The 13,012-nt window shown below is 41.3% G+C and overlaps 1 protein-coding gene across 1 annotated transcript in view; it reads left to right on the top strand.

Annotated features, from left to right (window-relative positions):
• The window catches only part of LOC126266667 (glutamate receptor 1-like), a 438,813-nt gene that overhangs the window by 249,073 nt on the left and 176,728 nt on the right, over positions 1–13,012 (top strand). Inside the window, exon 4 of the mRNA XM_049971086.1 lies at positions 3,022–3,151. Coding sequence (XP_049827043.1) covers positions 3,022–3,151 — 130 coding nt within the window. The remainder of the gene's footprint in view (positions 1–3,021; positions 3,152–13,012) is intronic.

Below are 13,012 nucleotides of genomic sequence, written 5' to 3'. Positions count from 1 at the left end.
GAAAACAGCTACTGATAAAATTTACTGCTGGCCGAACAGTCCACGGGTTTACAGCAGGTTCATGTTATCTTTTGGGAACAATATCTGGGCGGTCAGACATGTCACCATCGTCAAGTGGGCTGACGAACTGATCTACTGAACATTCCGTCGCAGAATAATCGTTGAGTTTCTGGAACCCTGGTTTTGTGGAGTTTGCAGCCCATAGGACTTTGACTCCGGAAAGGCTTGTTGAAACTTGTTGTGCAACGCTTCTGGTTGGCGGCGGGTTTGCTGTCCTTTCCGACTAGGACATCATTGATAAGATTCAGAGCACGCTGTATGATGACTCCTACACAAAGTTCAACGCTGACCCCACAAACAAAGTGGAGACAAGGCTATGACTCTTCTCAAGAAACTGATTTACCAGAGGGTGTCGCCAAAAAAATGTTACTTCGAGGATCTGTACCGGTAAGACTTCATAGAAGCCCAGCACTGCACAAAGAAGGGATGCCGTTCTATCCCACTGTTAGCAACGTTAGGGTACCTACATATTTGCTGGTAAAATACCTCTCGGAAATACGTAGCCCTTAAGAGGGTAAATGACTTCATCAAATGAGCAATTATGTGGATTTTGTAAGAGGCCTCGACAACATCGTTGTGAAAGACAGAGATATTAAGATGAGTTTTGAAGTCCTTTCGTTATACATCAGGGTGCCCATAAGAGTGTCACTAGAGCTTAGTTGTGAGAACGACAAGAATATCACCGACCTTTCCTGTGGTCTTGACCTACAATTATTTTTTGTTTAATGGAGAATACCATGCTCAAGCGGAAGGAGTCGCAATGAGCAGCCCACTCTTCCTGTGGTCACCAATTTGAATATGGAGTACTTCGAGGATGAAGTACTGGCGTCATCCAAACCAAAACCCACTTTTTTTCCCTTTTATGTAGGTGACACGCTCGTCATCTGGTCCCATGGAATAAATTCCTTGAATTCCTTACGCACTTGAACTTCGTAAATTCCAACATCAAATTCATTATTGCGACAGAAGCAGCAGGAAGATTACCATTCCTCGAAGTGATCTTCAAAAGAGGAGCTGATGGTACATTGGGCCACGGTGTCTATCGGAAGAAAACTCTCACTGGACTGTATTTGCATGCAGATAGCTGTCACGAAGCAACGCAGAGAAATGTGGTACTAAAAACACTGGTATGTAGGGGACACAATGTTTCAGACTCAGAGTCTGCCCCCGGAGCCGCAACACTTCAGAACCGTGTTCCAAAAAAGTGGGTATGTAGAATGGCAGATTAGGCGCTCTCTCCTCCCCACCACTACAGAACAGCTTGTCGAGAGAGAAGTCACGGAGGTAAAGGCAGTCACTGCCTTTATACGGTACAGTGGGGCACTACCGAGAAAAAACGGATACACATTGAAGAAGCACCGAGTGCCAGTCCAGTAAAACACGAGCATTATCCTAAATTGTCAAAGATAATCTCGGTTTGCAGTTGGCCGGCGTACACCAGATTCTGTGCCAATCTGTAAAGACATATATTGGACAGACAGTAAGCGTTGTCGAAGATCGTTGCCGAGAACACCAGAGGATAACCCAACGTATCCCAACATGTCAGCAGTGGCAGATTATTGTTTGTTCGAGGATGACGCTTTGGGGTACGAATCAACCATCATCCTGGCCCAGACTTCCAAATACTAGGACAGTGTCGTTAGGGACGTGGCAGAAATTCAGACGAGGGATAATCTTATGAATCTCAGCAAGATTTGGAAAGCGATACTGAATTTAATTAAGAAAACTATCAGCAAACAAAAGTATCTGGAGACCAGGCTGACAGAGAACTTAAACCTGTACTACTACAGACGCCTAGCGTCTCCACGACGGCAATGTGCGGTCGCGGGAGCTGACCGCAGAGGGAGCTGCTCGGGGGACATGGGATATAAGTCGGCCCCGCGCTCTCGAAAGCTAGAACACCTTACGTTGGTGACATGTCAGATCGCGAATTATTGTATCCTTTGGACTCTATGAACCGACAGTACCCGTGGACTGTTCGATCAACAAATACCCTGGGAGATGTGTGTGTGTGTGTGTGTGTGTGTGTGTGTGTGAATTCAAATGGTTCAAATAGCACTGAGCACTATGGGACTCAACTGCTGTGGGCATTAGTCCCCTAGAACTTAGAACAACTTAAACCTAACTAACCTAAGGACATAACACACATACATGCCCGAGGCAGGATTCGAACTTGCGACCGTAGCAGTCGCACGGTTCCGGACTGCGCGCCTAGAACCGCGAGACCACCGCGGCCGGCTGTGTGTGAATTCCTAAGGGACCAAACTGCTGAGGTCATCGGTCTCTAGACTTACACACTACTTATAATAACTTATGCTAAGAACAACACACACATCCATGACCGATGTAGGACTCGAACCTCCAGAACCTCCAGCGGGAAAGGCCGCGCAGTCAGTGACATGGCGCCTCTAACCGCGCAGCCACTCCGCACGGCCTGGAGAAACTGAGTATCACAAATATACTGCAGAGTGGAAGTGCAGACTGCAAACACTGGATTGGCAGAAGAATAATTAAACAGAAAATTAAAAATTGACTGTGGTGAAACTGGTGAACTGCACAGAGTTTTCAAAACAAATCTGTGTCTTTATCTGCCTTCTGACATTGGCTTCACACGCAGAAAGCCTTCAAAACTCTGAAGACTGCAGTGGATGTTAGGTAGCATGTATGATATGTCAAGTTGCCACAGTATTTTTCCACTTTGAAGATGATTAGTGATCGAAAAGTGGTTGCGAATAAGTGTATTCTAAGACAGAACAGTGTTTACCATGCATTTCTCCAAAGACAGCATACAGTTATGATAGTGAAGGTGACGTGGACCTAATAACCATTAAAATGTGGTCGGATACTGATGATAGAGGTTATTTCCCCAAAATCGTTTAGGTTCATGACTCTACTATAATCGAATACTTTGTCCCTGGGGACCTCTTCCAGCTACAACGTACTGCTCGTGATCTGTTCTAGGCGTTGGCCCCAACGTCCGGCCTGCTGGACTACGCGCTCAGCATGCGGCCCGACTACCACCAGGCCATCATCGACGTGGTGAGGTACTACGGCTGGACTAGCGTCGTCTACCTGTACGACTCCAACGACGGTGAGCTGCATCCCACTTTAACACATTAGTTCTATGCACATAGATTATGATTTAAGGGAGAATCTGTGGGTTTTCCAAGAAATTCGAGCAGGGTGGGGGGGGGGGGGGGGGGGGGAGGTGGGTGGAGGAGGGGGGAGGCAGATTTTATTTCCAATTTGAAGCTTGTTGTTGTTGTTGTTGTTGTCTTCAATCCGAAGAGTGGTTTGATGGAGATTTCCATGCTACTCTATCCTGTGCAAGCCTGTGCATCTCCAAATAACTACTGCAGATTAAATCATTCTGAATCTGCTTACTGTATTCATATATTGGTCTATCGCTACAATTTTTATCTCCCACATACATTCCTCCAGTATTAAAATGGTGATCCCTTAATGTGTCAGGCTGTCTCCTATCAATGAATCCATTCTTCTAGTCGTGTTACTTATTTCTCTCCTTTCTTTCCTCCCCAATCCTTCTCTTTACTTATGTGATCTACCCATCTAATCTTCAGCCTTCTTCTGTAGCATCACATTTCATTCTTCTTTTGTAAACTGTTTATCGTCCACGTTTCGCTTCCATACATGGCTACAATCCATACAAACACTTTCAGAAAAGACTTCCTAACACTTAAATCTTCTCTTCTACAGAAACGCTTTTCTTGTCACTGCCACTCTACATTTTATATCCTCTCTACGTCGACCACCATCAGTTACTTTGCTGTCCGAATAGCAAAACTTGTCCACTATATACAGTGTCTCGTTCCCTCATCTAGTTCCTTCAGCATCGTCTTATTAATTCTACTACATTCCATTATCTTTGTTTTGCTTTCCTTGATGTTCATCTGCGAAAGAAAACTGTAATTCTACGGATCGGAGCGTGGAATGTCAGATCCCTTAATCGGGCAGGTAGGTTAGAAAATTTAAAAAGGGAAATGGATAGGCCAAACTTAAGTATAGTGGGAATTAGTGACGTTCGGTGGCAGGAGGAACAAAACTTCTTGTCAGGTGACTACAGGGTTATAAACACAAAATCAAATAGGGGTAATGCAGGAGTCGGGTTAATAATGAATAGGAAAATAGGAATGCGGGTAAGCTACTACAAACAGCATAGTGAACGCATTATTGTGGCCAAGATAGATACGAAGCACACAACAACCACAGTAGTACAAGTTTATATGCCAACTAGCTCAGCAGATGACAAAGAAATTGAAGAAATGTATGACGAAATAAAAGAAATTATTCAGATAGTGAAGGTAGACGTAAAGTTAATAGTCATGGGTGACTGGAATTCGAGTGTAGGAAAAGGGAGAGAAGGAAACATATTAGGTGAATATGGATTGGGGCTAAGAAATGAAAGAGGATGCCACCTGGTAGAATTTTGCATAAAGCACAACTTAATCGTACCTAACACTTGGTTTAAGAATCATGAAAGAAGGTTGTATACATGGAAGAACCCTGCAGATACTAAAAGGTGTCAGATAGATTACATAATGGTAAGACAGAGATTTAGGAACCAGGTTTTAAAATGTAAGACATTTCTAGGGGCAGATGTGGACTCTGACCACAATCTATTGGTTATGACCTGTAGATAAAAACCGAAGAAACTGCAAAAAGGTGGGAATTTAAGGAGATGGGACCTAGATAAACTGAAAGAACCAGAGGTTGTACAGAGTTTCAGGGAGAGCATAAGGGAACAATTGAAAGGAATGGGGAAAATAAATACAGTAGAAGAAGAATGGGTAGCTTTGAGGGATGAAGTAGTGAAGGCAGCCGACGATCATGTAGGTAAAAAGACGAGGACTGGTAGAAATCCTTGGGTAACAGAAGAAATGTTGAATTTAATTGATGAAAGGAGAAAATATAAAAATGCAGTAAATGAAGCAGACAAAAAGGAATACAAACGTCTCAAAAATGAGATCGATATGAAGTGCAAAATGGCTAAGCAGGGATGGCTAGATGACAAATGTAAGGATGTAGAGGCTTATCTCACTAGGAGTAAGATAGATACTGCCTACAGGAAAATTAAAGAGACCTTTGGAGATAAGAGAACCACTTGTATGAACATCAAGAGCTCAGTTCTAAGCAAAGAAGGGAAAGCAGAAAGGTGGAAGGAGTATATAGAGGGTCTGTACAAGGGCAATGCACTTGAGGACAATATTATGGAAATGGAAGAGGATGTAGATGAAGATGAAATGGGAGATATGATACTGCTTGAAGAGTTTGACAGAGCACTGAAAGACCTGAGTCGAAACAAGGCCCCCGGAGTAGACAACATTCCATTGGAACTAGTGACGGCCTTGGGAGAGCCAGTCCTGACAAAACTCTACCATCTGATGAGTAAGATGTATGAAACAGGCGAAACACCTTCAGACTTCAAGAAGAATATAATAATTCCAATCCCAAAGAAAGCAGGTGTTGACAGATGTGAAAATTACCGAACAATCAGTTTAATAAGCCACAGCTGCAAAGTACTAACGCGAATTCTTTACAGACGAATGGAAAAATTAGTAGAAGCCGACCTCGGGGAAGATCAGTTTGGATTCCTTAGAAACACTGGCACACGTGAGGCAATACTGACCCTACGACGTATCTTAGAAGAAAGATTAAGGAAAGGCAAACCTCCGTTTCTACCATCTGTAGACTTAGAGAAAGCTTTTGACAATGTTGACTGGAATACTCTATTTCAAATTCGGAAGGGGGCTGGGGTAAAATACAGGGAGCGAAAGACTATTTACAATTTGTACAGAAACCAAATGGCAGTTATAAGAGGCGAGGGGCATCAAAGAGAAGCAGTGGTTTGGAAGGGAGTGAGACAGGGTTATAGCCTCTCCCCGATGTTATTCAATCTGTATATTGAGCAAGCAGTGAAGGAAACGAAAGAAAAATTCGGAGTAGGTATTAAAATCCATGGAGAAGAAATAAAAAGTTTGAGGTTCGCCGATGACATTGTAATTCTGTCAGAGACAGCAAAGGACCTGGAAGAGCAGTTGAACGGAATGGATAGTGTCTTGAAAGGAGGATATAAGGTGAACTTCAACAAAAGCAAAACGAGGATAATCGAATGTAGTCGAATGAAGTCGGGTGATGCTGAGGGAATTAGATTAGGAAATGAGACACTTAAAGTAGTAAAGGAGTTTTGCTATTTGGGGAGCAAAATAACTGATGATGCTCGAAGTAGAGAGGATATAAAATGTAGACTGGCAATGGCAAGGGTAGCGTTTCTGAAGAAGAGAAATTTGTTAACATCGAGTATAGATTTAAGTGTCAGGAAGTCATTTCTGAAAGTATTCGTATGGAGTGTAGCCATGTCTGGAAGTGAAACATGGAACGATAAATAGTTTGGACAAGAAGAGAATAGAAGCCTTCGAAATGTGGTGCTACAGAAGAGTGCTGAAGATCAGATGGGTAGATCACATAACTAATGAGGAAGTATTGAATAAGATTGGGGAGAAGAGTGGTTTGTGGCACAACTTGACCAGAAGAAGGGATCGGTTGGTAGGACATGTTCTGAGGCATCAAGGGATCACCAATTTTGTATTGGAGGGCAGCGTGGTGGGTAAAAATCGTAGAGGGAGACCAAGAGATGAATACATTGAGCAGATTCAGAAGGATGTAGGTTGCAGTAGATACTGGGAGATGAAGAAGCTTGCACAGGATAGAGTAGCATGGAGAGCTGCATCAAACCAGTCCCAGGACTGAAGACCGCAACAACAACAACGATATTCATCTTGGCCGGCCGCTATGGCCGAGCGGTTCTAGGCGCTTCAGTCTGGAACCATGCAACAGCTACACTCTCAGGTTCGAATCCTGCCTCGGGCTCGGATGTGTGTGTTGTCCTTAGGTTCAGCTGCTCTTCCAAGTCCTAAGCTCTCTCTGACAGAATTAAAGTTTGCAATAGCTTATATATGTAATTTATTGAGTAAAAGCCTTCGTGACACCGCTTATGCTGTGTTATCTGCATAAATATTTTATTCTTCACTACTGGTCGTATTCTTCCACACAGTCGTTACCAACAGGCATGTAGAATAAAGTCTCAATTTGTACCACTTTCAGCATTTTTATGATTTTAATAAAGTCTAATATATGAGGGCGTGCTTGAAAATATTTCCTCCTCTTTTTTTGTGAAGCCTATTAAAACTTTTTAAATAAAACCAATGTTACTGATAATCTGCGCCTTTCTTGTTCATGTCTACTTATTTACAGCCCTCTGCCACAACACGCCTCCGAATTGTAGCGTGTAACACGGCGGTGTGTGACGTAACTATGGCAGAACGTTAGGGACATCATGCTGTAATAGATTTCTTCCACACATGCCGCACCCCCTCCTTCAGCATGAAAATACTACATAGCACTTGAGTGCTGTAAGATGTGCAACAATCCTACACCCTTTAGCTTAGCGATTTAAGGCGCTGCAGTCATGGACTGTGCGGCTGGTCCTGACGAAGGTTCTTGTCCTCCCTCGGGCGTGGGTGTGTCTGTGTGTTTGGCCTTAGGATAATTTAGGTTAAGTAGTGTGTAAGTTTAAGAACTGATGACCTTAGTAGTTAAGTCCCATAAGATTTCGCACACATTTTTGAATCTTACACCTTGCGTTCGTTGTCATCGATCATCCTCTATCCAGGCATGGGCAATCTTTGGTGACACCAGGGGTGAGTCACATACTAATATAAGCTTATGAGCCGAGTCCTCACGTGACACAACGATGACTTCAAAACTATAGCGTCCTTGGCGTTTAACGTTTATGGCGAAACACAGCGATGCGTAGTAACCCAATTCCCGATACGCCACGACAACTGACTGAGCCTCAAGTCATTCGTTTTTGAGGGTAAATTCATTTATATTGAGCCTTTCTTCACATGTTTACTTTTATTTATGCACAATAAATGTTTTTTATACGCTTACAATATTTTTACGATAGCTAGGTTAAAAACATCCGTTGCGAAATACTACAGCGCATTGCTCTCTCTACCACGAATTTCTTCCGCGTTGAAGCCAATAGCGAACTGGACCCATCCCGTGAGTCACCGGTTGCCTACCCACGGTCCCGACTTGGTCCATCTAATTTACATCTGTTTCCAAAACTTAATACCTTCAAGGACTTCACTTTGATTGTGATGGAGCTCCGGAGGCAGAAGTGAGGAAATCTGGGAGAAATATGTTCGGATGGCAGAGTGATTGCGTTGAGCAAAAAATATATAGACATGAAAAATAAAGATGTAGAATGTTAACAACATTTGTTTTGTTTTAATAGCTTTCCAAGTTTCAACAGAAAAATTCTGAGATATTACGTCTTAGCATGCCAACGTACATTATTAAATTTTAATATAAATTTAATACTATTAATATGTAGACATGTCTCTCAAACAAAATTTCTGCAATTTAAAGGATATAATATTAGTTGAAAACAGGCTTGGTTGCAATTTTAGTTGTTTATTTGTCAACTACGCGTTTCACCTTATATAGGCATCTTCAGGCTTATCTTACTTTGTTATTTCTTAGGACGATCCTTTATACGGTGCAGCTAAAGGCGATCGTCGAATACATCAGGCCAACATTGTTTCGTTAGCATTATTCTAATACTTAAGCCCCATCGTATTGTATTATTTGCTCCTGTAAACGTGTCCATGTAACGCAGTTCGTGGAGTCACGTCCATCTAGAAAGGCGATGTCGGCCTGATGTACTCGACGATGCCCTTTAGCTACAATGTGTAAAGGAAAGTCTTCAGAAATACCAAGATCAGCCTGAAGATGTCTAAATAAGGTGGAACGCGTAGTTGAGAAATACAACTAAAATTCCAACGAAGACTGTTTTCAACTAATAATATTAAACACTGGCTTGCTGATTCATGCCACAGATGGATTGAAAAAATTTCTAAAGGATATAACACAATATACAGGGGTGCAAAGTAGTAAAATTTACGATCAGGACTTCTAAATTGTGTTACTGGTATTTTTCTCAGATAAAATATAAAATAGGCAAAATTTGGGGAGCATGACCAACTTTTACTTTAACTTATATTTCATTAATATTTTGCACTGTTAATACACCTCCATTGTCTAAAACATTAGACTGCTTGTGAATTGCACTGAACACTTACAGTGTCACAGTGTCAGCTACTAATTCAGATTTGCAGCCATAACTTTTTTTTTCCTTGGCACTTACTGTCGCACATCGTGTAGGAAACCGTATACAACATATGACGAATTTAATAATTTATTCCTCCTGGTCAAATACACTGATTTTGTACAACCTGCCTCAAGACCTGTGACCAGATTTCATTTTACCGGTTTCAGTTTTCTTAGGCCTTTGTTTCTCTCAGATTCTTTGTCAAGGAGCCTCTCCTAAGGACTGCAAGTGATCTCAACTGCACATTTAGCTGCTCTGCTTCTTTTTTTTTGTAGATTACAGATAGGAGAGATATCTTGTAGGATTACCAACACTCTCCTACTGCAGGTTCTTTTTGTGGGTTCTGAATAATTCAGGAGTGTATAATTTCGATGAGTTTGATTTCCGTGGGAGTTCTTGACTTGTCTAATCACTCATTCCATCTAGCTCATTTCTGCCAGATGCTAAAGTATTGAATATAGTTACCATGACATTCGAAAACCAACAAATGTGTGGATTCAATGGTCAAATTTCAGTTTTGGATAAGTCACTGAGAGCATTTTGTATAGCTTCGGCCTTACCACATGGTTCTTCTAACAGCTGAGAGGTTCTTGCTGTCAGGATCTTGTGAAGCCGTTTGTCAGCGCTTCGTTGTAATTAGTTGCAAGAGGCTTAAAATATGCAACGACTGTTGGTGTGTGTAAACAGGCAAGACGTGATTACTGTTACTTCTAGCTAACGTTTTAACAAGCAACACATAAAGCAGTATAATATGTTGGTAGATTAGTTGCTATATAAAATAGGTGGGTAAAACATATACAGCGAAAATTATTTTAAAATGCACCGGCGCAATGTGTACGAAACGTGGTGGTACAATTTTAAGGCGATGCTATACTTTTTATTTTTCTTTCTTTATTTTTTTTTTTTTTTGCAGAGGCACTAGAGTGATTTTAAATCTTTGTATTCAATATTACTGCTGAACAAGTACAGTTGTATTCTTACAAATTACAAACAGACTTTACATATTGGGAAATGTACGCATGCTTAGCTTCGCAAAAATGTTCCCTTTCTCAGAGCAAAAAATAAACTTCAACGGCAAAATTGTTAATGGTTTATAGAACCGTCAATGAAGAACAACTTGGTACAGCCTAAAACACATTCTGTCCAACATATGGCATCAGTATAGCGAGTAGTTTGCTGGATATGTCAGTGGTACCATGTAAAATATGGTGCAGTTTATAAGACTTGGCCCTACAACTGATCGCCTACAGCCAACACCAGGTTAAACCTAGAAATATTGTTAAAAAGGTAAAATAGAGAGACATGTTCCACTGGAAGGTAGCCATATATGGCAATAAATCAAATCGCGTCAAATAATAATAGCTCGCTCATCTCACGTTTATACTCAGACTAGAATACACAATAAAAATCCATTGTCTGAACCCGTATATGCCTAAACGATGAGTCGTTAAGATACCTTTCTTGCGGGGTAAATCAAAACATTTCTTGCCTGAGAGAGGAAAGTCAAAGATATCATCATGATCCAACGACTCGGCATTTAGGCATACATCAGTAGAGGAAAGTACATTTAAGAATTATATTCCGTTTGCTAGTAGGTGTGACCACAATAACCTGTTACCGTTTGTAGCTTTGCAGCCTTTAGTCAACTGATAACACCCGTGAACAACTTCACTATTATTACGACTGTGTGTATCCTATGATGTTAGTATGTAGGTGGTGATATGTAAGCAACACTTGATAGTAACCACGCAGTTTAAACTGACCAGCGGTGACGAATAACACAATTTATAGAGGCGTTTCATGAACATGAAAACAACTGCAAAGAAAACAACGCCATTTATTAAACTACATTTTGAACAGTGATGAAATAGCGGATATGGGTAGATTGAATTTTCTTGTAGTAAAACGGTAACTCATTCACACGAGTCAAGCATGGTACAAGGGAGGATACTGCCAGTGTTAAAATGGTCAAAATTTGTAAACCATTTTCGTACAAACCACTTTGAAGCACTTAATTCCACATACCTTAGATGAATTAACGAATATTTATGTCTATCTTCATTACCGTCATTAGACATTTGACAACCTCGTGTAGGAGAAAGGAGTGCTTCTGCCTTAAGCACGACTTCCGCAATTAGCTTTACGCACACATGGAGACCCTGCCAGCTACTGAAATTTGTCGTCGTCCCGGGCTTCTCCTCTCTCACTGAATTGAGAAAAGAACTTTCGTCCCTTAACCATATATTTCCCTCCCTACATGTCTCCTCCACCCCTCTTTACTATTCATTGCGGCCATCAGTGCTTCTTTCGTTCCACGTTATTGCCCGATCAATCTAGTTTCTACAATCTAGCGATTTCCAAGATGCGCGTCTTCATTTCTCGTTTAACAACAATAATTTTATAAATGGTTTCATATTTTAACATCCACGTCCCACTACTATAAGCCAAAGCTATAAAGTCATTTATAGTGAACTTTTCGTTTCAGATATATAAGACACTTCCTTTGAAAACCGTTCAATCCGCTCAAAACGCTAGAGAATAGTTTTTACTCTTTTGTCTAGTTATTTTGAATGTTACTGATTTTTTTTGCTCGTTCATTCAGTGTGTATCGGAAATGACAGCAGGTCTGGAGCCTGGGAGCGATTACCTGAGAGTTGGGTTTACTGTTTACAACAAGTTTGAAAATACAACAACATATTATAAATATGTGTCAGTGTTATCAGCTGGAGAGCGATCATGAATTCAAAGAAAAGACAGCTTCAGACGTGAAGTTTTCACTGCCGGCGGTATACTCAGAAACCTGCGGCAGTTCTTGACGGTGCCCACCTGTATGACTTTGTTGCCATGCGGACAGAATTATTTCTTGTAATGGTGTACTCTTTTCATCATGAGTCCGTTACGATGATACAAAAACAGACGTGCGGTTTATAGTACAGAATGATTATATAACACTTTAACTGAGGATCCGAAGGTGGTAGCTTAGCCTTGCTGAAACCAGCAATGCAGTATATCTACTTACGATCAAGGCAATAAAAATTTCATATCTGTAACTTTCTTTACGCAACAGATAACCACAAAACGGTTTGCAGTCACGAAATTCACTTGATATCAAACAATTGAGAAGTTACACACAGTACTACCCAAAAGTCTCGTAAACAGACTAAATTTGAATTTGTTCAGTTCAGGACACTGCCCCTCCTGGCAACCTCCTGGGCTGTTACATATTTAATAGGATTATTTAATGAATCTAACTCCCATGCAGCACTACCAACACCTGACATGTGTCCTCCATATATGTTATAAAAGGGAAAGTATGTATGTATGTATGTAAGCATGTGTGTGTGTGTGTGTGTGCGCGCGTGTGCGTGTGCGTGTGCGTGTGCGTGTGCGTGTGGTGTCTATCATATTCTCTCCTAAACTACTGGACCGGTGCCAACCAAAATTGATAAACTATCCCTTGCTGTCAGACAACAATCGCGGTCGGGACAAGCACCACGTACCTGTTATAGTTCAGGAGCTACGACGTCATAAGCAGCGAGATGCGTGAGAAACTGCCTCATACTGCATGACATTTCAATTTATTACTTCTATGGTACTAGTTCTATTTGCAATACACACATGCTGCTAAATGCACGTATAAAATTGTATCATGGTAGAATATACTCATACAGCCTAGGTAAAGCAAGAAATCCCTGAAATCTGGCAGCACTTGTGACAGCTTTCAACTGCGAAGCATAAACAGCTGCAGGCGAAAGC

This window comes from Schistocerca gregaria, chromosome 4 (genome assembly GCF_023897955.1).
Source record: "Schistocerca gregaria isolate iqSchGreg1 chromosome 4, iqSchGreg1.2, whole genome shotgun sequence".
NCBI lineage: Eukaryota > Metazoa > Arthropoda > Insecta > Orthoptera > Acrididae > Schistocerca > Schistocerca gregaria.
The sequence above is the reverse complement of the archived record's forward strand: the minus strand, read 5'-3'. Positions and strand labels throughout refer to the sequence as shown.